Below are 25,921 nucleotides of genomic sequence, written 5' to 3'. Positions count from 1 at the left end.
GTAAAGTCTTGTGATTCGAACAGAGAGCATCAAAACGTGAAAGTTGCCTGAAGCATATTCGGCAGCCATTTATTATTTTATATTTCTATTCTACAATTTAATAAAAGAAACTATATTTTTATACTGTAAAATTGGCTATTATCTTCATTCTATATTAAAAAATATAAATTATGCTGAAAACCAGTCATTTTGTTTAAATTTGTCCGTATGAGGAATGGCTACAAAGAATAACTTGTTTTACGAATGTAAAAAAGTGTTTATTTTAATATATGAGGCTTGATGACGAGTAGCCTCATGATTGTGAAACTTGAAGGGGATAAATTTATTAATAAAGTGAAAAGTGATTTATAAATTAGTGAATACTTTTCTTTTCTTCAAAAATTTGAGGAAATATTTTCTTTTTGGACGAAAAGAAAAGGAGTAAGGAATTCTTTGTCTTTTGTATTGGGGTATTTTAATGGATGGTCTAAAAAGGGATGCAAGCATTCAGGGACGCGTCGCGGCTACGAAAATAGAACAGATAACCTCTCGCGTTATTTTCTCGGACCAGTGTTGACGGAAATAAGAATTATTCAGGATTCCAGAATAGACGGGAATAAAAATGTGTTGGCGTTTCTTTAGTTTTAAGAAGGAATGCCACTTCGACGGTTTTCAAATATCGATTATTTTTCTCGCATTGTCGCGAGGCGCGTCGTTTTATGAATACGGTGAAGTCGACGCGCGAGGCAATATTGTCAAGAATAAAAGAAAGGGATTGCTAACAGAGGAGTTACATCCATTGAAGAGGGTTCATTGTATGAGACTGCATCGGATGAGTTATGATATAAAATTGAAAAGGAAGCCTTCACGGAAATCCAAATTTAATTTACGCGACGCTGAGTTTGAAAAATCGTTCGATTTCTTGCAATTAATTACAAATTACGTTTTGCCTAGCGCTTTCATAACGTGATCGATTCTTCGAGTTTCAATCATGAAATATAAGCAAACCTAAATGGAAACGAATTCGTTGGCCGTTTAACACGAGGAAGGCAAACTCGAGAGCGAATTCTGGGATACTTCTAACCGTGGTCGAATTGCAGGGTTTCTTTGTTCCACGGTGTAGATCTCCATTATGCACTCCCATTGAATAAACTAAACATTTCACGTACGCCTTCGAACAAAGTTCCACAGGTCTCTGGGCCCTGAAACGTTTTCCAACCGTCGAACAGAACCATCATGAATTAAATTTGTGCTTCGAATTTACGTGCTCTAATAATAATATTAACAACTCTTCCATGAGCTGAATTTACAGTAGAGAATTTTTTATTTTCCCTTTTATAATCAACGTCTATCCACCACGTGGCTCTATGCTCGAATCAAGTAACCGTTTAAAAAAATTCTGATTAGTATCTAAATCCTGTGTGGGGGGTATTCTTTCCAGCTGTTCAATATACATGCAGCTGCACGGATTCTTGCCAGTTAAGGAGCAAGCGACAAAGCACGTTACTCCTTCTGATTCGCGGTATGTATCTTGGCTCGCGTGCCAAGACGCTTGACAGCTGCGTGGCATAGATGCACGGAATCATTATGTAACCACATGGTGAAGCGATTTTAGTCTTCCGAAACATCCAAACCGGGGGTGGAGAAGAACCTTTTGGCATTGGTAGGCCGAGAATTCCTCGCGAGACCTTATTTTCGATACATTTACGGGGGTTGCCCAGTGTTATACATCCCGAGGGACGAATTATATCTTTCCAATCCTTCTCGAGTCGCGAATCCGTTATACAGGGTGTTCAGCTACCCCTGGGAAAAATTTTAATGACAGATTCTAGAGGCCAAAATAAGACGAAAATCAAGAATACCAATTTGTCGATTGAGGCTTCGTTAAAAAGTTATTAACATAATTATTGATCAAATTTGTCCACCTGCACGAATTTTTTTCTCTAAAACGCATAGGATTTCGAGGGTATGTGTATTCATCAAAAATTATTATAATTGACCCCTGTAACCAAAAGTAATTTTTTTAGAACAATTTGAAATATTTCAATTTTGTCGAAAAATTTCACACCTACCCGAATTTTTTTCTCAAAAGTGCGTAGGAATATGGGGGTATGTCTATTCACCAAAAATGATTGTAATCGACCCCCTTAGATAAAAATAATTTTTTCAGAACGATTTAGAATTTCTTATTTTCACCGAAAAATTTCGGCACCCACCCCTGTCGATTTTTCGTAATAATTCGTTTTTGATTTTTATAGAAAAGTTGTCTAATACTTTTTTGTAGGTACCCATGGGCTCTACTTCAGAGAAAAATTTCATTGAAATATATTCACTATTGTAGGAGTTATGGACGTTTGAAAATTGGACCACTCTTATGGGGGTTTTTGCACTTTTCGGGCTCAAGGAACAACTTTTCGAATAATTTTGGAATTTCTACATATTCTTCATCCAAATACGCGTCGATTGCATTTTTAAACATTAAAATCCTCCAATCCGTTCAGAAGTTATGACGTTTTAAACATACACATGAAATTATGGGCAGACATTTCTGGCCTAAAATTATACTTTCAGTAATGAATTTTTTTCTCGAAACTGTGTAGGAATTCGGGAGTATGTTTATTTACCAAAAATGATTGTAACTGACCCCTGCAGCCAAATATATTTTTTCCAGAACAATTTGATATTTTTTTTTTCTTTAAACGTTAATAATTTTTTAACGAAGCCACAACCAACAAATTTTATTTTGTCCTTTGGAATCTCCCATTAAAATTTTTCCCAGAGGTGGCCTTGTATAATAGTCGAATAACCTACGACCCTTCCCCTTGAAAAGATTTCGATCCGTTATTTGTTCGACGAACATTACGATCTAAATTATAAAATGAAATTAGATTTCGTGGAAATCTAATTTAACGCGACATTTTGGGAGATTCGATAAATTGGGGGAGAAGGGAAATGGATAAAACAAATAATCCCTGGGATCGTCCGAATTATAGCTCGGCGCGTTGACCCGCGGCTATCGCAGCCATCGAAACTCCTGCCATTTGTAGTTAAACGGACAATTCGGGATAATCTATGATTTACTATTGGGAATAACAACAGAAATTGATCCTTCGTCTTCCTAGTTTCCGTGTTTATTTTAAAACTAACAGTATTCTGTGTTACGGTTTAATATTTGATGCGTTCTAAATTATTAAGTCATTTTCTATCGGGAGAGACCACCGAATACTTTTCTCCGCCATCGAAGCTCGTGACGTTCGCTTCCGAGGGAGCTAGAAAGAGAAAAAGTAGACGATACCGCATTACATCCGCAGTGATTACCTCTCGTAAGATTTCTTGCTACTAGTTTTTTTTGGGGGGGTTGTTAGAGCGACTCAGCGCCCTGTTCGAATTGGAACTTGGAACATCTAGTCTGGAAAAATGTACGTGATTTTGGAGAAAAAACGAAACAACGTTGCTAGATAATTTAGATAATTTCAACCCTCTAAATACATTTACAAACTGTTTCAATTCCTTTGCGTTTTAAAGCTTGTAATTCCATTGTTGATTTCATAACCTTTTCCGCTTTGATCCTTCCATAAGTTACAATTTCAAATTTCCAGATTTATTTTGACAAAATTGGATTCGTTCTCAACTTTCTAGTGTGCTTTTATTCGTGTCCAAACATACGGACTTTAGGGCTTGTAAAACTTTGGTTATTTATCCCCGGGACCGTAAACTCCGGGTTTCTTGGACAGCTGCACGTTGCATTCGCCTGTGCCTGACCGTGAGCCACTGAAACAATTAGATGCAGCGAGCTGACTTCCAAGAATTTTGGAGAAATATACGCTGGGAAAAGAAGGCGGACATTCTTCCACCATTTCACTTTCCACCTCGTTTCCAATTCGCCATCCCCGAATGCGAGAGAATTCGTAATAGAACGCATTGAAACATCGAACGATACGCGCCACGGGAATCGCATTTGAAACAGACGGAGACAAACATTCCAACGGAAAAGTTTTCGCCCCGGATGTGACCTACTGGTGAAATATGTATACCTGCACACACATTATTACATAGAAGAAATAAACAATGCACATAAAGGATTACTTTCCCGGAAAATATAAAAAACAAAAGGCTTGATCCGTCTGATGTCACAGTATTCGTAAATAGACCAAAATATAGAATCTAATTTTCAAAATATAGAAACCGTGTTTTAATTCCAGAAAATATAAAACATTTGTATTCGTTAATTCACCACTGGGTCAGTTCGAGGGGAGGAGGGGAGAAGGTTAAATAGAGCTGCGTGTTATATAAAGGAATTAAAGAGATTATTCATGGAATATCTGTCACTGAAATTTGTTGATTACTTGTGTCGCGCGGCGTACAAATTCTAACCCACTATGCGTCTGACAGATGTAAATGGAATAACCGGAACATCACTGTTGAAAAAATCGCAATTTCATTTTTTACAATTGAAAGAAATGCAATTTAAAAATCTATTCCAAATGTTTTATTCCGAAATTCAATGTGTATGCATGCTGTTGCAGAGTCGAAGAACAATCTACAAAATTAAAGCACATAGGTGACGTAGCAATCACAATTGTTTAAAACCGTTGCAAGTATATTAAAGCCAATCTTTTCGAAGCAACCAGAGTTTGTATCCCCAGCAATTTTAATACATCGAAATTCTCCTCGCGGTTCCTCGGTGCGGCCGCCAGCACCATTAACGGGTCGTCATGCTAATCGACGATAAAACTCGACCATTCTTACCTCACTTAACGCTCGATCTTGACACGATTCTCATTCTCGTCGTTGCGTCTCCTCTTCAAGCCCTTCTGCCGGCCATTTTTCCGCCGCGGGCGACGTTGCTGCGATCGTCGATCAATTTTCCAGGACCCGCGCGATCTCTCACGCCCGTTCGCGGCAGCATCGTTGATCCCTCGATCGAACCGATCTCACATTCAAGTGCTTATTTCTCTCCAGACGTCTTTGGCCACGCTCTTTTCTCGGATCAAAATTTCACTGGTCACTTTTGCGATAACAAAAATCGAGTCTGTATTCGAACTGCGGCCAAGAATAATATTGGAAAGTCAATGGTGAAAAGTAAGAAGGCTATCGATGCTTCTTTCGATCAACGAAAAGCAGAAATCACAAAAGTTCGCGCTACGGTTGTTCCGCGTCACAGAACGAGATCGAGCCGTCCGGTGGGACAAAGGGTCCAATTGCACGTCGAGTGCAGCAGCCTCGCGATTAGGCCTGAACGACCGACGAACGCGGCCCTCCATTCATTGCACTTGTCCACGACTCTACCTGGCGTCCGTTTCGATTCAACGACCACTCGGAATCGCCTGTTTCTAATCGCGCGTCGGGGGACATTTTGACCGCCACTGGTGCCCCTCCGTCGTGCAACCTGCGGGTTCTTCGGAATTCTTGCGGCGCTTAGGCCACGGAAACAAAGACCCCGGCTAGGACAGCGACCAATTTCTCTTTGGAAGAGCTGGAACCTGTTAGCAATCGGTGATCGAGCCCTGAAAACTCAAAGGGACTCGAGGGAATCCCTCCATTCTGGCGCGTTTCTCTGGTCCAGAGGCATGCAGGCGAGCAGACGGTTACAGTTTCGTTGGTTCGCAAGGGCCCTCGTGATCGGGGAACGCAGGGTACCGCGTAATGCACTTATCAGCGGGCAGGGAACGCGACGTGTCTCGGGCAAGTGTCGCGCGCAGACTGAGGCTGCGATCCTCGAAGCGGTTCCGCGTTTCCTCGCGACTTCCAACCACGCGTTCTGTGCGCAGGGCTCGTCGTACATCCCACGCCCGGACCCCCCAAAGCGGGGACACGCAAGCTCCTGATACCGGATTAACCCTTAACCCGTTCGTCTTCGCGGCTGTCGGGCGAAATTGAAAGTGATTCCGACGGTCGCTGCCAACCAAGTGGAATGGATTGTTTTGACCATCGAATCTGGAGGACTCGACGTCCTTCGTTCCGCGCCGATGGTCGCGAAAATTACGCGACACGCCCACGAAAATGACGCTCTCCGCGTCGGGGTGCAGATAGTTGCTAGTTTTATTTTTTTGTACGAGTCACGGGGCGAAGAATACTGCGAGGTTAAAATTGTACCGCCTGAGGGTTGTTCGGGATCACTGAAAGAGGGATGTTAGCAGGAGGACTCATGGTCCACTTCGACCGGAAGTCGCGACATAGGTCGGCGTAAGAGTAACCTATAAACGCAAACGGCTACAGCGGACGATGGTGGCGAGTAAAACTTTATCAGCTTGTTTGATGAAAAGAACGAACGACGCTATTGAAAATTAACGGGCACAATCTTCCTTGTTTTTAACGCGAATCGATCCTGGAATGGAAGTCTTTCTTTTCCCTTCCACGACTTTATGTTCGTTTTTGGTCGCGCGAGTATCGCTTCGGATTTAATTAAAATAACATTTAAAGCAACCAGTTTCTCTCTTATGGGGCGGTTATCAAGTAGCGGATAAAAAAATCTAATAACGCGTTAAATATATTAAAATGACGTTGCATTTGAGTGCCAATAAACAACATACCGCGATGTTTGAAAGCAGTTGCTAAAAGCGATAAGGTTAAATATTAATTATAAATTAATTACAATAGTAATTGAGCACGATGCTTTTAACGTGTCCACTGAATTTTGTCCCATTCCAATTAGCCGCTTTGTTCGTTAAATACAATTTCCTCCTGCGGCTGTGTTGATATGAATTTCTATTGTTGATGAAATATCTAGTGTACCAAGAGAATACATATATAGCAAATAGCGTGTGACTAGACACTAATAATAAGGCGTTTATTACGACAACCATTTCCTCCGTTTGCTCGTTCCATTTTGTCCTCGATTATACGTCTCTCGTAAAACTTTCGGTATAGGGTGTTTTCCAAACTTTGCTCCGGAAAACAAAGAACATTCTCGAAGTATATCGCGCGTGTATATCGATCTCTAAGAATACAAGGAAACAACTTTGAAAGTGAATATTTCTCGAACGAAGCGTTTCGCGAGGATATTTCCGGAGGTATTAATTTGCATTTAATTATGTACAACACCCTGTATAAATCGACAAAGGCCACAGGTCGGAGACGTTGGCTCGAAGGATCCGGCGTCGCGTGTCTCGTCGGACTGTTTGCTTTGCCATCTGTCGTACGTCGACTCTAAATATAATGTCTGGTCGCCGGGGTTAAAGAAGTCTGCTGCTTTAGTCGATCGTATTAACCCAGTTCTTATCGATCCCCCTCCCCCCTCCCCGCAAAGTTTCGTTCTCCGGCTGCAGTAGACAATGTGTGGATGATATCGTGCTCCTTGTCGGTAACACGCGACCACCGACTTTCGTCTCCTTTTCACGCGCAGCAAACCGTCGAATCGAACCCGAACGTCCTATTTCTGATGCGAACGCTCCCATTCTTCTCCGCCCTCCTGGACTCCGAGCTCTGAAAATCTAATCCTAGTTCCGGAAAGTAGTCATCCGAACTCCTAGACGTCCGCGTGCGTCTACATGCCATCCAATTTCTTCCTCTCACACACGGTGCACAAATCTCATCGTCTGAATCCTAGAAACTCCACTGTTCCGATCCCCCCTCTGAGTAACAAAAATAATTAAGCGGCCAGTGAGAGGGATTTTAGTTGACGAGGGAACTCCGGATTTTCGTGAAACTCTGCGCGAATGTTCGTTCTACTTGGCTAAGAATTTAAGCGTAGGTATTCTGTGAGACATTTTATGTAATTGTTTGAAAAATATTTGAGAAATTTCGATAATTGCACGTATAGTTTTGTTTGTGAATAAAATTTAAGGTTGATCGTCTGGACACTTGTTTGCATATTAAAGTATTTAAATGGCGGGAAAACGGAGTTTGGGCGAAAGCAGAGCGTTTAGTCCGCGCAAAGCTTTGGAACAGCGAGAAGTTTCTGCGTACGTCCGGAACGTGTTCGTAATTTAGACAAGCCCATTGAAACGCAAGCATTCGCCAACGAGGATCGTTCCTCCTCGCGGTGTTTCCCGAGTTCCAGAAGATCCGCAATTGGCGAAGTTGGTGGGTTCACAATCGGCATTCTCTTATACCTGGGATCAAAGGATCATCGGTGGTAACTGTTTCAACTTCCGCCGCTGATCCTCTCCCCGGATCTTCGACAGAACTCCAAAGATAAAGTTTGCGATTGTTTAAGGATATCATCATAATACGCCCCGGGGGGCAACCGTAACTCTACTTTCTATAATATTTACCCAAACCCTTGAAATGTTGCAATCGACTTCTTCGCTGTTGCGTCTATAGCAATTGTTGATCGCTGAATTGCCTTGCAGCTTATTTATTTCTTTATTTGCAGATATAAATCCGCTTGTATACAAAAATAAAAAGACATAAGTATAAAATTACTATATGTGTAAAATCTTATAAACTTATAAACTGTCTAAGAAATGAGATATAAGTCTTAATTTCTACATGTAATTATTTAAAATGTATTTCAAAGCGTTCGAAGGTTCTTTTCTGAAAATTGAAACACCCCGAAAAATTGTAAACAAAGCACGACGAAATCACGCGTCTATTGAAAACGCGCCGGCACGAATTTTCAGCGGGTAATCGAATTTCCCCGTAGTCTCCGAAGCTTGGCATTGATTTTCTATTTCGCCGCCAAACCGAGCACTTGTTCTTGGACAAGCAGTAACGACCTAAAAAAATGCAATCGCCATAGTTTCGGGGGCGACAATGATGCTCGTCAGGCTATTGTGAGCTGGTAATATGTATAGGGTTTTCGAAATTACTTCGTCGCCAGTCGGATCGGAATCCTATGTGCGCGAAAACGGAGCCCGCGACGCGCGTGCGCCAAGAAATCAGGCTCGTCTCAAGCGCGCGAAAACCTAGGCATCTTCTCGGGAAATCACGCTCAATTTACTATCAAAAATGCTTCGTTTCAGAATTTCAAAATCTCAGTTATAAAATAGTTATAAAAGTTTCTAACACAAAACTATGTATTAGAAAAAAAAAAGAATCATTCTATGCTTAACACAGAACACTACCGTTTGAAAACCCAATTTCCCCCAAGTGTTCTCAGCTTGATAGATTTTCGCGACTGGTATAGGGAATTTCGTTTAATTTACGATATTTGCGTATAATACGAAGGAATATTTCGAGATGCGAAACGACGATCGTGGATCGTTTTTTTCGATGGAACGGCGTTCCGTGGTGGTTGAGAACCGCGTTCGGGAGAGATTTCGAGTCGTCGGAACGCGCGACGCATCGGTTTCGCGTGGGAGCAGCTCCCAGCGAGCACAGTCCTGCGCCAGAGTCGCGTAGCCCGCATCGAAGGCAGTTCTCGTCCCACGATGGGCCGAAGTCGCGGTTTTTCCTGGCTTTTCGCGGTCCTCGCGCGAATCGGAACCGAGTGCCACGGCGTATCGCGGATGTGAATCTCGTGGACGAGCCAGAAGCGTCGACGAGCGAAGCACGAGGCTCCAGAACGCGAGAATAGTCGGTCCGGAGTACGACACTGGGCGGAGTCAGGTTAGGTCTTTCGACGGTAAGTCGCAGTAGGGTTCATTGACAGACCAACACCTCGACGACCTTTTTCATTTTCCCGCTTTATCGACTCCCCGTGTATCCGCGTACGCCATAAAGAAATATTCCTTCGATCCTCTTGGCTGTCGTTTAAATCCACGCGAAACAGTCGACGTGATCTATCGCCTCGTTTGCGAGTACTCGTAGACGGGACTGTGTATCGGTTATCGTTTATCGGTTCTTCGATTTTCCACGGATTTGGCGTCGAATGCGTGCAATTAAGTTCCTGGGTTTCGCGAGCACAGGAAATTTGTAACTGTCGCGGACACGGGGAAGATTATTGGCGTTCCACGGCCCTCGCCAGACGGGCTGTTTACTCCGTGCAAAGAATGAATATATTATCAAGTTATTTACGGGGAATTGTGCAACCGATAATGGGGAATATCGCGTATTAAACACGGTTGAAGCAATATTATATTACTTGTCTCGTTAATTTCCTGGTACGCGTTTGAAATTTCTAGGGACGTGCGAAGCGATTATGAATAAAAATATTATAAATAGGCGGAAATCATTGACTGTGCGTATAAAGAACCGTCGACACCATAAATAAACGAATACCATTGCTTTATTAATAATCGAGACCCGTCGATTGTTTTATAAATATAAACACCACACTTGCGCGAACGGAATGTACTTTGTATCGGTAATTAATTGCATTTAGTTGCTTGCCAGAATTTCCAGAATTAATTTTTTAAATTAACTTTGAAAATTATTGGTAACAAAATTTAAATAAACAGGTATAGGAATGAACTCAATTGCATTACAAAATAGTATTGAAAATTCGACTGGTGTATTTTCGTTCGATTGGAAACAGAAGCGTTTTTCCGTGTGGAAGAAAAATATAATCGATGGGGGTTTGCACGTCGGATTGGGAAGTTGTGGGTGTATTCTGATAAAACTGGCCAAAGTTTCCCGTAATTCTGCGAAACTTTGCTGATCTCGCCAGTGGACAAAGATGCCAAGTTATAATCCCCGGAGCATACTCGATGCTAAAGTATCTAGTTCCCGAGTTCTACGACGCGTCTGGGTTTGCACCGCCCTGGCTCAACGTTTGTTAATTCCTCGTCTGGAACAACATTGCCTTCTCCCGTTTCTTCAACGGACCGCGGATCGTTCACCCTCGCAGAAATTGAATTTCTTTCGACACAGGGGCGGATCCACACGCTCGAGGGGAAGCTCGAAATATGTAAAAGCGCACCTCCTTTTCCACGATTCGAAATTTATTCACCGATAAAGAAATATTGGTAAAAAAAAATAGGCGGAGCTTTTGTCCCGCTACTGACGCGCAGCGAGGCGGGGGGAAAACGTTGAAAAATTCTGGAAATGGGTTAAACTCGAAAAGAAAGCTCGGTCGGTCGCTTTGCGTCGCACTTTAACCCATTGTTTCCCGCGGTTCGTGTCGAGCTCTGTCTCGGGCCACTTGCGACGAGTATAGTTGCTAGTAATTAGATTCTTTTGTTCCGCCCTTAAACGGTGGCTTTCCATCCCTCGTCGTCGCGCGTTTGTAACGTTCAGCTGCGAATCGCGACTACGTCCGACAGGAATTATATAGAAAACAAGGCGATCGCGAAACCGTTAAAAATATTTGTTATTTCGCAACAATCCGCGTTGGAAGGAATTTATATTCGTTGGATAATTACGAGCGCCGCCCCTTCGTTACAAAATATTTCCCAAGGTAATATCGCTTGGGGAATACTCTCCGGGAACTCGTGTTCGTGTGGCGCGAAAATTGTTTCGAGGATTATTTTTATCGAAACACACGAAGGTATAACACTTTCCACAATTTCTGAATACAGAACCGTTCGCGCGTCGGAGTCGTTGCGTTGCTTCGGTGTATAATTATCGTTCTAAAAAAAAAGTACGGAACTTGGAGTCGGAACGACGGTGACGTGTAACTTCCTAAAAATAGTACAAAGGGACCGCGGGCGACGATAATAGCCTTTCGATCGAAGGGTTCGTTTAACAGGAACGATTTCGTAAACGGTGGAATTCAAATTGCCCCTTGTTCGTATAAGGGTTGAGTAGAAATCCACTTAATAGTCAGACCGTGTAAAGCAGCGGGTCATTTAAATGTCAGCGTTGGAGAGGGCTCGTTCAATTTTGTCACGTTTTTCCAGCGTCGTGTAACGCCGAGACCGGCATATAATGTAACGGATATAATGTGCACATGTACCCGTTATGCACGAACGGTATAAAAGCTGAAAGTTAATCGATCAGCCGGAAAAGCTATCGCAGTTAAAAAGCTCGTCGACCAATGCACGCTGGAAAATTGGGAACAGAAAGAGAGCAAAAGCCAGGTCGTCGCGATTTTATCGATTCGCGGGGCATCGAATCCGACGAATAACAATTATTCCCAGACGGAATTTTCGTGGGAAAGCGCCGCGTCTTGAGCGAACGGAGTTTCCATCGAAATTCCACGAAAATTCAACGAACGTTCTCGTACATCTTTTATCTATTGCGCGGTGTAAAGTACCGTGCATGGATCGGGGGCTCTTATCCCCGTTATCGATATCGTTGCTCAGACAGATAACGGTCGTATCGTTACGGGATTTACTTTTTCACGATACGCCGTTAATCATGAAATGGCTCGACAGGGGTCTTTCACGACCCCGAGCAATATTTTCTGTATCAACAAATTAAAAGGAGTTTATTTTAGGAGTCTGGACAAAAGACTGTTATCTTTCTGCTTTTACCATACATAGAGTCGAACAGTAAGAACCGTTTTCATTCGATCGTACCAATTATTCGGGCAGCGTTACAAAAATAATAATTATTTCAGACCCCGTTTCGGATACAATTCCGTTCGAATGTAATATTTACAGTGAAAATAGAACGAATGGGAATTAAAATCATAGCGAATGTTTTGCCTCTGTTACCGATTTAAACCCGACGCATATAAATTACAAACAAAAGATTTAATTGTACAGTTCGTTAATCGTCGAGCGTTCTACAAAAAAAATCAACGTCGGAAGAAACACGGGTTCGCGAGACGGTTAATTAAAATTTAAAAATATATACTGTGTTTGTTCGAGCGAAGAGAAGTTTATTTTCTTTAAATAAATCCCGGTTCTCTGTGTTAATTAATTCCAGTCTCTTGCCCGCCGGGAAGTTTAATATGCTCTAAATTATATTGAACGTCCGGAACATGATCTTGGCATTACTGTTCATTTCCAAAGTAAATTTGTTGTGTCTTATTTATATCAGCGTTTCATTAAAAGCGCCGTGAATGCGTTTCGTCGCTGTTAATAGAAGAAGCTTGTATTAATTCTCTACTTTAATGGAAGAAACTTCTCGATTCTGGCTGGACTTACTTCCTTAATCCCGTTCAATCCCGGACTCAACCGGAAGCTTTACAATTTAATATTCATTTCCTGTTTTCATTCATCCGACCGCCTCTGTTTCCCTCGAAACAGTATACGTTTATCGTTCCGCAATTTAACGCGATTTTAGTTGATATTAATTCCTGTTTCCGGTTTGTACATTGCCTCTCATTTAAACTATATTTTTTTATATAAATCTTTATAACATACTCCTTATTTTTTAAATATGATATTAAATCAACAATGGTCGTATTTTCATATCTTCGTGTGAAAAGTGCGTCGTTCTAATTAAAAAAAAACAAGCACAGTTGCATATTGCATAAAAAGAAATTGTATCGTGAAAAGATCGTCCCCAATTTTTTGTACTTCCTTTCTGAGGAAAGGGCGACATCTTGTCCCAGTTTCTAGAACCGCCCTGCATAAGTAGGATACGTTTGCAATAAATATTGGAACACTTCGTGTATGCTGTCACGTGTTTAAACGTGAAAAGGCTGTTACAGAATCGCGTAAAATATTAAACGAGGATTCAGTATACCTGATGACATATAAAAGAAAATTTCACCTGAAAATCGTTCTGAGAATTCGAGTATCATCTAACGTACACTAATTTTTATTTTATTATTTCATTGCGTTGCAACATTTCTGGTATCACGCTACAAAACTATTTCATCTATTTCGCTTATAAACGAGTCGAGCCTCGTATTATAAAGATTTTAACATATAGAAAGCGCTTATTAAAATTAATGTAAGCATCTGTAATTAAATCAGTAAATTTTTCACCGTGGTGTTTAAACGAACTCATAATATATTAGTATAGTGCACGCTTCGACCAAGGCTATTTGCTAGATGGCTGATTCTGTGAATGGGGTCACTATGAGCCAGCTTGGTTCTCTACCTTGTAGGTCGGATTAGAAAAGCAGACCTGATCAATCTCGGTGGTACATTTATAGGAATCCTCCCGAACAGCTCAAGACAAATGATCATACCATTTAAGATTTTAAATAAGAAGATTAGATCCGAGAGTGCTCTTCCACGCTGGAGTGAATTGATATTTAGCTAAGCTCTTATAAATATTAATGAATAGGCGCTTTCTACGAGGTGGTCTTTTTTCGATCAAACTTCTTCGCGTCTCTCAGACTTTAGCGAGTAAGTAGTTCAGTGAATTTCGTTTCGTAAAAATGTCCATGTAGTTTTTATTCTCGGGGAAATTTCTGTACGAACGTGCATGAAATTTCCCGATTCCTGTGCACCGATAAGGGCGTTATCTAATCTGTCGGGAACAAAAAGTGTGCATAGGCGAGCTCGTGCATGCGACGTGCTCGTTAATCGCACATTCCCAAGGACGAGGACGGGAAAACAGAGGTAAAAACAAATCGATGGCAATCATTTCGCGTGGTTCGTGGACTGTGAACAAGTTCGCTATGTTCTTTGATAGTACCTAACATCGAAACCAATGGGCACTCTTCGATAACATGCTTCGATGCACGATTTAACATTTTCATTTTATTGCGTGAGAAAAACATTACATTGTTCTATCGTTAAAACGCCATTAGCGAATGAAATAACGTAACATTTTAATTCCGATATCGCTACAATTGCTGAATTTTTTTTTAAATATCTTATCTCTCGCATTGATAAAAATGGAGGATCTCTATCTCGAGAAAAACTTCTATAACTAAGAAATGGAATTCTCTTGTTTTTGCGAAAGGAAATGTTCCCAACGAAAATGCATGCGAAAATAATTTCTTCTCTCCCGTAATCCCGATTCAGTACTTTGAAACTGTACGCGCTATGATAAAAGTGACTCTTTAAATCTTTTAAGAAACTCTGTTGTTCCATTCCCCGGGAACGTTATTGTTTAATTACGGTGACTGGCTGCGCTGCAACGTTGACAAAATCACTGGCTAACGGGCCCAATTTACGAACAAGGATATTCCCCGATGAAAAATTATCCGGTCTTGCTTTCCCGTGCTTTAAGTAAGATTGAATCGTGAGCGGAACGGACGAAAAGCGGGAAAGAAATATAGTGGAAGGAAATTTATGTTAAGAGCCAAGAGAAATTAAACATTCATTCGGTGTAAAGTAATTTCGGAAGTTTTAGTCCCGTCTGTCTCTGTCCCGGTTCGGTGGAAATTTATAGAGACGTTAACGAAAAATGATTCCGCTAATTACAATGGCGGCGCCGCGTCTGTTATCTTTCGCAGAATGAACCCTGCAGGAATCTTCGTGCGTCCCTCGTGCGAAATTATAACTTGTAATTTGATTTCCCGCGAAATGTTTCAAACGCGATGGAGAAATATTTCGTTCGGCGAGCAAAACGCGGCGGAATTTTATAGTCGAAATGTAATTGGACGGGAATGCGACTTTGCCATTCTGACGTGTAATGCGGCCTAGCATTGTCGTGCAGAAGAATGAGTTCGTGCCCGTTGATCAATACCGGTGGGTTTTTGGATCAATTTCTGATGCATGGCTTCGCCTCGTTGACAATATGACGCTCTGTTGTCATTGTACTTAGATTCAATAGGATATCGTTCTTTCATGAAACCTTTTTCGATCGTAATTATGGCTCCGACGTGTGTTTGGGAGCTTCGAAAATCCATAAAACTCGCATAATTTTGGGTCTTTGCGTTGATTTGAAATTTTATCGTGATTAACATTAAAACTAGCGACAATTATAGTGTATTTATTTGTACCAAAGAAATAAAAACGATAGACACGTGAAGAAATGTATAATACAATGGAAATAAGTGTCTCTTAAAGTTTTCAAAAATTCAGTCGAGTAAATTTTTACGAGTTTTATTAAAAATTTAGGATTGAATTGGTAGTTCTAGTGATAATTTATAGACTGCGAATATTTATGCATGTAATATGCAAAAATATGATATACTTAAAGTAAGATACGAATTATTATATTTAGGGGTTGAGACAGCCCTCTGCAAAGCTTCCATATCGTTAATTCTATAAATAAAAATATGAATTTGCATAATAGTCCGCAGTCTATTAATCCTTTTAGTGCCTATGCGAAGAATACCGAGCCAATTTGACGAGTTTGTTATGGTTAGAGAAAAAGCTCGTAAAAACCAAACTAAGAATGATATTTACAAAATTCAAAAAGGAGCATATTACGAAATAAAGAAAGAATAAAGTAATGACAATTGCATTTCAATATTTATTGCAAATCGTATAAATAACATAATTATAAAATATGATAAAAAACATTGAAACAAGTTTCTCTTCTACAAACAATATTTACACATAAGAATAATCATTGTTTGATCACAGTTTTATGTAGGTCACGTAGCATAAAGTATAAGTATTTGATTTTCAATGATTTTTTAATAAATAATCAATTCAAAATATGGTGAGGCTTTGTTAAAAAATTATTAACGTTTAAAATGGAGCCCGTACTGAATTTTTTTCTCGAAAACGCGCAGGATCTCGAGGGTATGTCTATTCACCAAAAATGATTGTGATTGACTCCCACAACCGAAAATAATTTTTCCAGAACAATTTGAAATTTTTTTTGCTGTCGAAAAATTTCACACATTCTCGAATTTTTTTCTCGAAAGTGGGTAGGAATTCAGGGGTATGTGTATTCACCAAAAATGATTGTAATTGACCCCCGAAACCGAAAATAATTTTTTCAGAACGATTTGAAATTTTTTTTTTCGTCGAAAAATTTAAGCACCTAATTAGATTTTCGGTAAGAAATTTTTTTCTCGAAAATGCGTAGGATTTCGGGGGTATGTGTAATGATAAAAAATGATTGTAATTGACCCCTGTAACTAAATATAATTTTTTTAGTGTGATTTTAAATATTTTAATTTCATCTAAAAAGTTCAGTACCTACTCGAATTTTTTTCTCGAAAGTGGGTAGGATTTCGGAGGTATGTGTATTTACCAAAAATGATTGTAATTGACCCCTGCGATCGAAGATAATTTTTCCAGAACGGTTGGAAATTTTTTAATTTAATTGTTAATAATTTTTTAACGAGGCCTCAGTCAAGAAACTGATATTCTTCATTTTCGTCTTATTTTGGCCTCTAGAATCTCCTATTAAAATTTTTCCAGGATTGGCCGAACACCCTGTGTACTATGACGACTCCAGAATACATACGTTTCCGCCACAAAGTAGTGTTGTGTTGCTGGTTCGCCCGAGCGAGAAAAGCTTCTGGGGCAAAGGGTTAAACCCAAAAATAATTTTTTAAATGCTTTTGCAATAAAATTAGACCCTTTATAATGTTTTACAAATTTTTTTTGAGACAGAACTTTCTCCTAATGCGAAGAATAAGGCACCATCGCATACGCAACGATATATCGTCGTTGGTATTTTTCGCAATTGTAGCAAACGACGATATATCTAAAAAGGGTTAATTTATTAGGGCTAAAAATGTTCGTCGCGTGTTCCAGCAGCGGTAAATCGTAAAAATGGCGGGCCTGGCGGGTTGCGTCTCCGCGATGGTGGACGACGAGGAACAGGAAGAGCTTCGATGCACGGGTAGCGACGTCGAGATCGAAGAGTACACGGACACCGAGGAATCACCATATGTCGGTTATCAGGGCGCCGATAAGCTGTTCGATACGGACAGGGTGGCATGGCAAAAATTCAGCTTCGTCGCCACCCTCCTCACCGTCGTAGTGTCCATTACCTTTTTGATTATCACCTATCCCCTTTATCTGGAGAGTGTCAGCACCGTTTCCAACGCTTACACAGGTAACGAGTTCAGGAAATAACAGATAACGTTAATCGTGCCAATTCGGTGGAATATTGCCTCGACGTTGCTTTTATCCTCCTTATTATCGGGGACAGGAATAATTAGAATAACTTCAGCGAAAATTATCGCGAGAAATACAACACGAAACCTTCACAACGGATTTAAGTTTCACAAAATTGTAAGTCTCAATTAAACGACTAACATATCCTCCCTTGTTATTATATTCATAGTTGAATATTCCAATGAATTGGAACGAAAAGCAATCGTGATATTAATTTAACGAACCTGAATTCCTAAAATAACACAGCGCACGAGACTGACGCTTCATTTATTATTTCTTTATACATGATATTTCCATCGAATCGTTACTAGCTTGCTGGAACAGCAACCGGGCTCTCCGCGAACGAATGAAAAAAAAATCACTCTCGCGAGCTAGATACCGAAGAAAATCAATCTGGATAGGATTCAGAAATTTTGATCTTATAAATGATACGACGACAGCCGGATAACGTAGTCTCCAATTGCCTGGGAACAAAATTTTGGCGCCGGGGTAAATATCGCGAGTATTGGCGAACACAGTCAAAAACAAGCTAATGCTTCACGGAGGACGATACTTATAACTCCATGTTCGAACAAAGTTTCCTCCCGATGTATTCCGGTCACTGCCAAATGATAATGTTGCCAGCATATTACAGCGAGATTCCGTTGAAAATAGTTGCCATAAAATTGACCTTAACCCAAAAAGATTGTGCTGTACCGTTTTGGTATGGAAAGAAAGAATTTCAACTTTCCAAGAGAAATATTGGTGCTATTCTAGGGTTAATTTCAGAGTTACTTGAAGTATATGTCGAGGGAAGCATCGTGAAGTTTCTTTAATCATACATTTCTCATGTTTTTAGGACTCCTCTTCACTGCCATGAGCTCCGCTTCATATCTGGGGATCATGTGCTTCGTCGTGGGAAGAGTGTCACCACCGCCGGCGATGATTCCTAATAGTATGCGAATCAAGATACCCCGCTGTTCTCTGCTCAAAATAAGCTCCGTTTATGCCCTCTCCGGCATCCTAATCACCCTCGCCTTGGACCAGAACCGAGTGCTATGTCACCTGCAAGATCCGATTAAAGGCATCACTCTGGTCTTCTCTCTGGTCTACTATTTCTTCTTCTGCCGAAAAAGTAACTATCATTTCATAATCCACGCTCGTTGTGCGCCTAAGATGTCGCCTACAGAATCGCGACACTTAATTAAAGTAATGTTCCGTTTCCAAATTATTCACACGAGAAGAAATAACTGTATTTTCGTGCACGCGAAACGCGAAACAATTGGGTTATGGGAATTGTTATTTTGGGAACGTCGGTAAATTCTCGTAAATTGATTCAACCGAAAAATTCCAGCAGCAATTTGTTGATCAAGCCGTCGATTAAAACGGTTTTGAAACCTTTTTTAATAGCAGTTTCCAATATTCGTTCGAACGATTTTTAAAAATAATTTTGGTATCGAATGCAGAGAGACAATTAAAACATTTAAAAAAAATAGAATTTACAAAAATAAACGTGTTCGAACGATCGGAAAATTGAAATCAGGGACACTCGAATTGAAGTAATTTCAATTTTGCAGTTTGCTCGAGCTTCTGTATTTTAACAGCTATGATTAATAAACTGCGGATCTTCATGCAAATTCATATTTTTATTGATAGAATTAATGAAATGGGAGTTTTTTGAGAATTAAAATTTTTCATAAATGCATAAATATCCGCAGTCTGATAACTTTATAGAGTTCTCGCGAATGAGGAGTGTCTTGTTTCAGTGATGAGCCTGCAGCGGATTTTCTCGAGCACCACGATCATAGTGGGTCTGTTCATAAGCGTCGATTATGGTCTCTGCGATGAGTTTCGATGCAGAGGAAGAGAAGTTTCAGCCCACGCCGCCACGATGAAAGGTTCCTGGGGCGCGAGGGCTGTTTGGACGTTCGTCTATGTCGGTTCCCTCGCCGCGTTTGCTATGTTCTTCACGCTACTCGAAGATCATTACACCACCGAGGTGAGAGTTCGGTTATTAGTTCATAAAGACGACGCGGCACCACCAACTTCGATTAAAAGTTTAACCCTTCAGTCGTTGCCCCGCTTTCATAATCCAAACACGTACCCCCAGCTATCACCCGGGTTAACGATAATTGTGCCCCTTCTAACGACATCCTTCCCCCCTAGCCATTAACGCTATTTAAATGGAAATTATTTTCCAATTCCTCGATATTAAAAACAAAGTTATTTTATTATCTGTTGACGAAATCTCTTCTCCTCTCTCAGCAGCAGAATATGTGCCAGCTGATGGCAAGTCAGCAGAACTCGTTTCTATACACGGTGTCGCGATTGGTGTCGTCCAGAGACATCAGACGACGGGGTTCCGATGAGGAGGGGGGCAGACTGCTGCACGTGACGGACCCCGATCCCACCATCAGGCCCAAACACATTCCGAAACCCCCCATACTGGAAACCCTCTTCTACATACACATGATCGCGTTCTTCGCTATTCTGACGATGTGCTGGATAGACACGCTACCAGGAATAGGCAGGGTAGGGAAATCAAAATTTGTTCAGCCTCCGGATAACTTGGCAGGTGCTTTTGAATGTTAGATTCGAATGGATTTACTGTTCCTTCGTACCCAGGGCCTGTCGCCGGTAGAACTGTACCGCACGGTGGAACACGGACTGACGTGTCACTTCAAAAACAGCGAATCCTGCTCGAACATCGCCACCCACGGATGGACCTTCCTGATCGCGTACTTAGTCTTCTCCATTTCCGTACTTAATTTCCTATCCATGTGCGAGAGCGCTGTCTTCACTATCGCCACCACCACCGTCTCTCTTCCCCTATCCGGAATCTGGTGGAGCATCTACAAAATGGACGTCGGTGCACACGGTGGTGAGTCAACACTTTCCAGCAATTTTAAAAATAAAATTTTCCATTGAACTTTATCACACTTTAATCCCAATCCAACAGCCTACATATACAGGGTGTTCGACCATCCCTGGGGAAAATTTTAATGAGAGGTTCTAGAGACCAAAATGAAACGAAAATTAAGAATACTACTTTACATTTAATGTATTTTTTCGGTCCATTATTCTGGGGCTCTAGAGTTCTATTAATACGCATTGTTTGAATTTTGGGTCATTAAAATCCTTCAAACCGTCCAAAAGTTATGATTTTTTAAACATACGTATGAAATTTCGGGGGAATATTTCTGGCCACACAGTAAATTTTCGATAAAGAATTTTTTTCTCGAAAGTACGTAAAATTTCGGGGGTATGTGATTTGACCAAAAATGATTATAATTGACCCCCACAACCAAAAATAATTTTTCTAGAACGATTTGAAATTTTTTAATTTTATCAAGTTTGTCCACCTGCTCGAATTTTTTTCTCGAAAGTACGTAGGAATTCGGGGGTATGTGTATTGACCAAAACTGATTGTAATTAACTCCCGCAACCAAAAATAATTTTTCCAGAACGATTTGAAATTTTTTAATTTTGTCGAGTTTGTTCATCTACTCGAATTTTTTTCTTGAAAGTGCGTAGGATTTCGGGGATATGTGATTTGACCAAAACTGATTGTAATTGACTCCCGCAACCGCTAATAATTTTTCCAGAATGATTTGAAATTTCTTAATTTAAATTTAATAACTTTTTTACGAAGTCTCAATCAAGAAATCGATATTCTCGATTTTCGTCTTATTTTGACGTCTAGAATCTCCCATTAAAATTTTTCCCAGGGGTGGCCGAGCACTCTGTATATCACAATTACATCAAAATATCAAAACAGAATATTTGTCGAATCTTATTTAATTTGGAAGTTAGCTTTATAATTCACTATACATAAAAAATATCGTAAGAATCTTAGCGTTAAGGGCTACCATCGAGGGTGATAATAAGTGAGAAATGCGAACAGGTTTCATCTCATGGTCGCCCGCGGTCACCGGGGAACTAATCTGCGCCCTCCTCGGACTGCCCGTGGTCCTGTTGGGTCTGGGTTTGCTCGTTCGATCACACTTCAGGGACACTCAGCCCTATTACCTGACGATGCAATCGCCGGACGCGCAATGCGAGCCTTCCCAGAGATGAATTTCTCGCGGACAGAGCGGCTGAGAATTTTTTAACGAGCGTGCACGCTCCCACGGGACAGTTCGTAACCTCGTGGTACTTCTGGAACGTGGAATCTTTTTTGATTAATTAATTCTGGAGCTTGCAGGTGGGTTCTGGTATGCCGAAGTCGCGAAAAGACGTTGGCAAGAGGTCGAAGAGAGGCTCCAGGATTGATAAGTAGCGCGAGGAGGCGTTTGGAGACGATTGGAGTCGAACGGGGAACCGACCCAATTAATTTTTCGACGTACGAATCGCGAGACAAAAAAATTCTCGAGAGCCGTTCGGGGGGTTTGAGAAGGGTCCTCACACCCGATTAAATCGATCCGACCGGGTCGCGGTTCCTCGACGACGGAAGTTTCTTCTCCGAACGGGGTGCGCGAAAAAGATAAATAAAAAATTTTCCTGTAAAGTTGTGATAGGGGCGGGGTTGGGGGGGCTTGGGGACGGGGAAACGATAATATTGATTATCTCGTGCACACGAAACGGAACAAAAAGAAAAAAGAAGAAAAAAAAAAGGTGGAGGAGGTAGGAGAAAAGCGATCGATGTTTCCTATGTGTTGCCAGCGCGAGCATTCGTCTAGCCACAACGTTATTGCCAATTTATATTTTATTTTGATAACAAGATACTTCATATTTTCGAGAACAGTTCGAATTACGCGTGTTGTACAGTGTGCGTGTCGGAGAGAAAGTAACGGCGTGAATGCGGAGCAAAACAGAATAAAAAAAATGAGAAAAAGAGTCACAGAAAATATTTTATAAACTCGAATAGCGCGCAAGTTTGCTTAGAATTCGCGGTGTACTGTGCACGGTTGGAAATACGACGAGTGGGAGGGACGGTGATTGGTCACGCCTCGTCGTTTATTATTGGTCGAAACGTCATTGCTGTTTTTCCAGCCCTGCACAGTAGTCGACAGCGAAAATTGCAAACCCGAGTGCACCGTCGCGGGAATAAGATGCGAAATTCTCATGTTCACAAAGCAATACAGTTAACGATCCATTATTTACAACATACAACGATTCGTGAGAAGCAACCGGTCGTACGATAACTACTCTTAAATCGACGTTTTGGAATGCAGAGACCTCAGTATTACGAAATAAGCGCGAATGGTGAGTGCGTGGGCGCGTGTGCGTGCAAGAATTTTTGAGTCAGTAAACTTATCGCGACGAGGAACTCGTTTGGGACGATGCTTTTCTGCTTGCGTATATCGACGGAAGACTTTATCCAGACAGAATCCGCGGCGTAAACGTGTAATCTTTTTATACTCGTACGGACTTTCGTTTCGTTCGTAGACAATCCCACATGGACGTTTTTAATTAACTACGTAACGCATTCGTTAGCGAACATTAGTCTACACCGTATTTCTACATATATACAGTAGTGCGCGTAGGAAATCTTTCTTAAAGGTTTTCTCAAAGTTGGGAGTATCGACTTTTCGTAATAGCGATCCTATCGAGCCGTAGTTGGTAACAATTATCGCAGCACAAGTTTATTGACCATTTCGTGGACCAGGAGTTGCTTTTTTCGCAAATTTACAGATGCTTCCAGCGTTTGGTGAACAATTTTAGAAACACTTTTCGTACTCGACCCTCTTTTGCATAATACAATCGATGAGAACAGGCTTTGGATAATTTTCTGAGTTGAGAATTTATGCAGCGGAGGGTCGATGATTTTTAGGGGAACCTTGTTTAACGAAGGTTGACGTTCCTCCTCGAGCACCGTGTTTCATCGTAGAATAATTACTCCGTAGAGTGAATCGTTTCTCTAGTCCTGAGATTTCCACTCCTCCTTCTCCCCGGACTGACACACGAAGTCCCAAAAACAATGCTGATCGAAGCTGTCTGGCGTGAAAGGAACAAAATGAATCAAAAGTTCAAAGAGCGGCCCGAAAGAGCGTCCGAACGAACTAAAAATATGTAATTCGTGCCAAACCCTCGAGTCTCCAAACACGCGACTCGGGCGTAGATTAAGTAAACTAACTCCCGTATATTAATAATCGTAAACAAGTAACGTAAACTGTAATTAAGTGTCGTTGTTCTGTGTTGAAGCGTTGTAGTATTGTTATTGGCAGCCGTCGAGAAGCTAGAAACGTATAATTTTCTAGCCAATCAGAGCGAAAGGGAGACAGTGAGAAAGAGAGAAATATTTATTGTTGGAAATAACGTCAATCATATTCTAGTCGGAGAGCTATATACGTCCACGATTTTTTACAACAGTAATAAACGTTCGTAAGAACTAATTAGCAGATACAATAACGATGAAACAATAACGAAACTACTATTGTTATTACACTATAGTCGCAGCATTTAATCGTCTGTATTTAAGGGGGATCGTGTACTTCTACAAAATACGAGAAGAGAATAGTCTCGAGTCGTAGTTGAGTTTACGTTTTCGACACGTCGTTGCTCGACGGCAAAAATGATTCTAAAGTTTTTTGGACAGACGCGAGTTGTCCTAGCGAATTCGGTGAGCAGAGTTATGGTTGGAAGTCGCGTCGATCCAGACGATGATGGGTGCCCAGGAATCTGTAATTTTAACGGGTTACCATGGATGTCGAAAGAAAGGTAATGTTTCTGATTTTTTTGTGAGAAAAATAGCATTAAAAATCGTTATTCTACGATCGTTGATATTTTAACGGTGCACGTTTCTTAGGATTCTGTAACAGAACAGGTTGGTGAAAACAGGCTTCCCGGATAATTACGTGTAAACAGATTTATATAAAAGAGAGAATGTTTTGATCTTTATTTTCTAAGAAATACGCGACTCAGCCTGCATTTTAACTCTGCAAATCTGGCCAATAAATTGCCGTTGTTACTGCGCGGCGAGTAGCTCGTCAACCCTTTCAGGCCTAACTCAGATTGCTCCACAAAATGTTATTCGATTGCGCTTGTTGTTATAGCCAAATGTTGACCAGTCGCATGAATAGGTGGAAATACTGCGACTTTCTCGGTGAACCGTTGCAATGGTCCACACGCTCGCTTCTGATAGCAATTTATTTTTTTATCAAACAATCGTGGCCTCGAGGGGTTGACCGTTCGCGCGGAAGAAATTCGAATTTTTTCTTTGACTCGCGTGTCCAGAAATGGAATGGTTGTTACGGTTTTAAGAATAGCGTTTTATCTGGTTGGTTACGGTTGAATATTTTTATAACGGGACCGTAGTGCGATCTCACCGATTATACGATAAACAATTATTATACGATAAACTAGCGCGCGATGCCGACGCATCTCTTTCAGATAGACGCTTTATAAACTTATAAAAAAGAAAAAAAAGAACTATTTACCAGCGATCAGCAGTGCCGTATATTTATAACGGGTGTTCGAACTCGTGTGTGTATCGTTTGAACGCGGCATCTCGATCGTAGTTCTGGCAGTCGTGCGAAAACCTCGGCTTCCGGTACGCTGATGAAATCATCCCGTGAAACGATTCCTCGAATTTGTTCATTCTCCGGGGTCCGAGGCTTTCGAAAGAGAGGGAATCCAACATTTCGACGACAGAATGTGATGAAAATAGTTGCGTAGAAACAGTTTCAATATTTCGACGAGGTGGCTGCAACGATCGGTGCTGAGCGATCTTTGAGATTTGTATTTCTTCATACTTTGCTAATATATAGAAACTTTGTCGGGAGTGGATAATTCATTTTGACGAGTCCGTAATTGTGCACGATGGATACTCGAGTGTTTTCATACGTCCACGAAAAATTTGACTCTCCTTCATTTACACCCTGTTGCAGCCCTCGTCGAAATGTTGCGGTGCAATTTGGAACTCCATCGGAACGTAGCTTTTAACAAACCCCTCGATCACTATGGTCTGTACCATTTTGACGTTCATCAGTATTAACAATCGTACAAAATTCATTGGCGCGCTGAACTCTCACGATTCAAGAGCTGTGAGCCAGCCGAATAGCTCAAATATTTCTAACGCGCGAAACAAGTCGTCCAAGAAAGAAGAATACCTCATGGCAGTAAAAAAAAAGAAAAAAAAAAATAAAACTGAAAAGATAAAACGAGCGCATTGCCGTCGCCGGTATTTGGATTCGTAATTACGCTCAATATACTCCACTATATTCAACAATTATGTACCAGATTGTAAATGTGTTAATACATACATACATACATACATATATATATATATATACTTATATAAAAAAATGTGACATGTAAACAGTGCTGATGTTTTTTCCCCCCACTCGTCCTACGCTCGCTCGCGAAATAACCGAGTTCAA

General features: G+C 40.9%; 2 protein-coding genes across 4 annotated transcripts in view; one reads left to right on the top strand and one right to left on the bottom strand.

Annotated features, from left to right (window-relative positions):
* LOC122401699 (adenylate cyclase type 6-like) overlaps window positions 1–5,311 on the bottom strand; it is a 77,856-nt gene extending 72,545 nt beyond the window's left edge. The window contains exon 1 of the mRNA XM_043404006.1: window positions 4,729–5,311. The gene's annotated coding sequence lies outside the window, so the exon portion shown is untranslated. The remainder of the gene's footprint in view (window positions 1–4,728) is intronic.
* A 3,960-nt stretch (window positions 5,312–9,271) lies between these two features.
* LOC122401764 lies at window positions 9,272–25,775 on the top strand. Of its 3 annotated transcripts, none has more exons than XM_043404112.1 (7): window positions 9,272–9,487; window positions 17,259–17,559; window positions 18,460–18,735; window positions 19,367–19,599; window positions 19,866–20,132; window positions 20,226–20,481; window positions 21,505–25,775. In XM_043404112.1, exons 2-7 carry the CDS (start codon window positions 17,274–17,276, stop codon window positions 21,675–21,677), a joined length of 1,491 nt encoding a protein of 496 aa, XP_043260047.1. In that variant the 5' UTR covers window positions 9,272–9,487; window positions 17,259–17,273; the 3' UTR covers window positions 21,678–25,775. The 3 variants fall into 3 exon arrangements, with proteins under 3 accessions (XP_043260047.1, XP_043260048.1, XP_043260046.1); XM_043404113.1 differs by having other exon boundaries at window positions 17,256–17,559; window positions 19,869–20,132; XM_043404111.1 differs by having other exon boundaries at window positions 17,256–17,559.
* The last annotated feature ends 146 nt before the right edge of the window (window positions 25,776–25,921 follow it).

The sequence above is a fragment of the Colletes gigas genome, unplaced genomic scaffold (assembly GCF_013123115.1).
Source record: "Colletes gigas isolate AHSC1104 unplaced genomic scaffold, ASM1312311v1 Colletes_gigas_Sc00027, whole genome shotgun sequence".
In the NCBI taxonomy this organism is placed as follows: Eukaryota; Metazoa; Arthropoda; class Insecta; order Hymenoptera; family Colletidae; genus Colletes; species Colletes gigas.
This window is presented reverse-complemented; position numbering and strand designations above follow the sequence as displayed.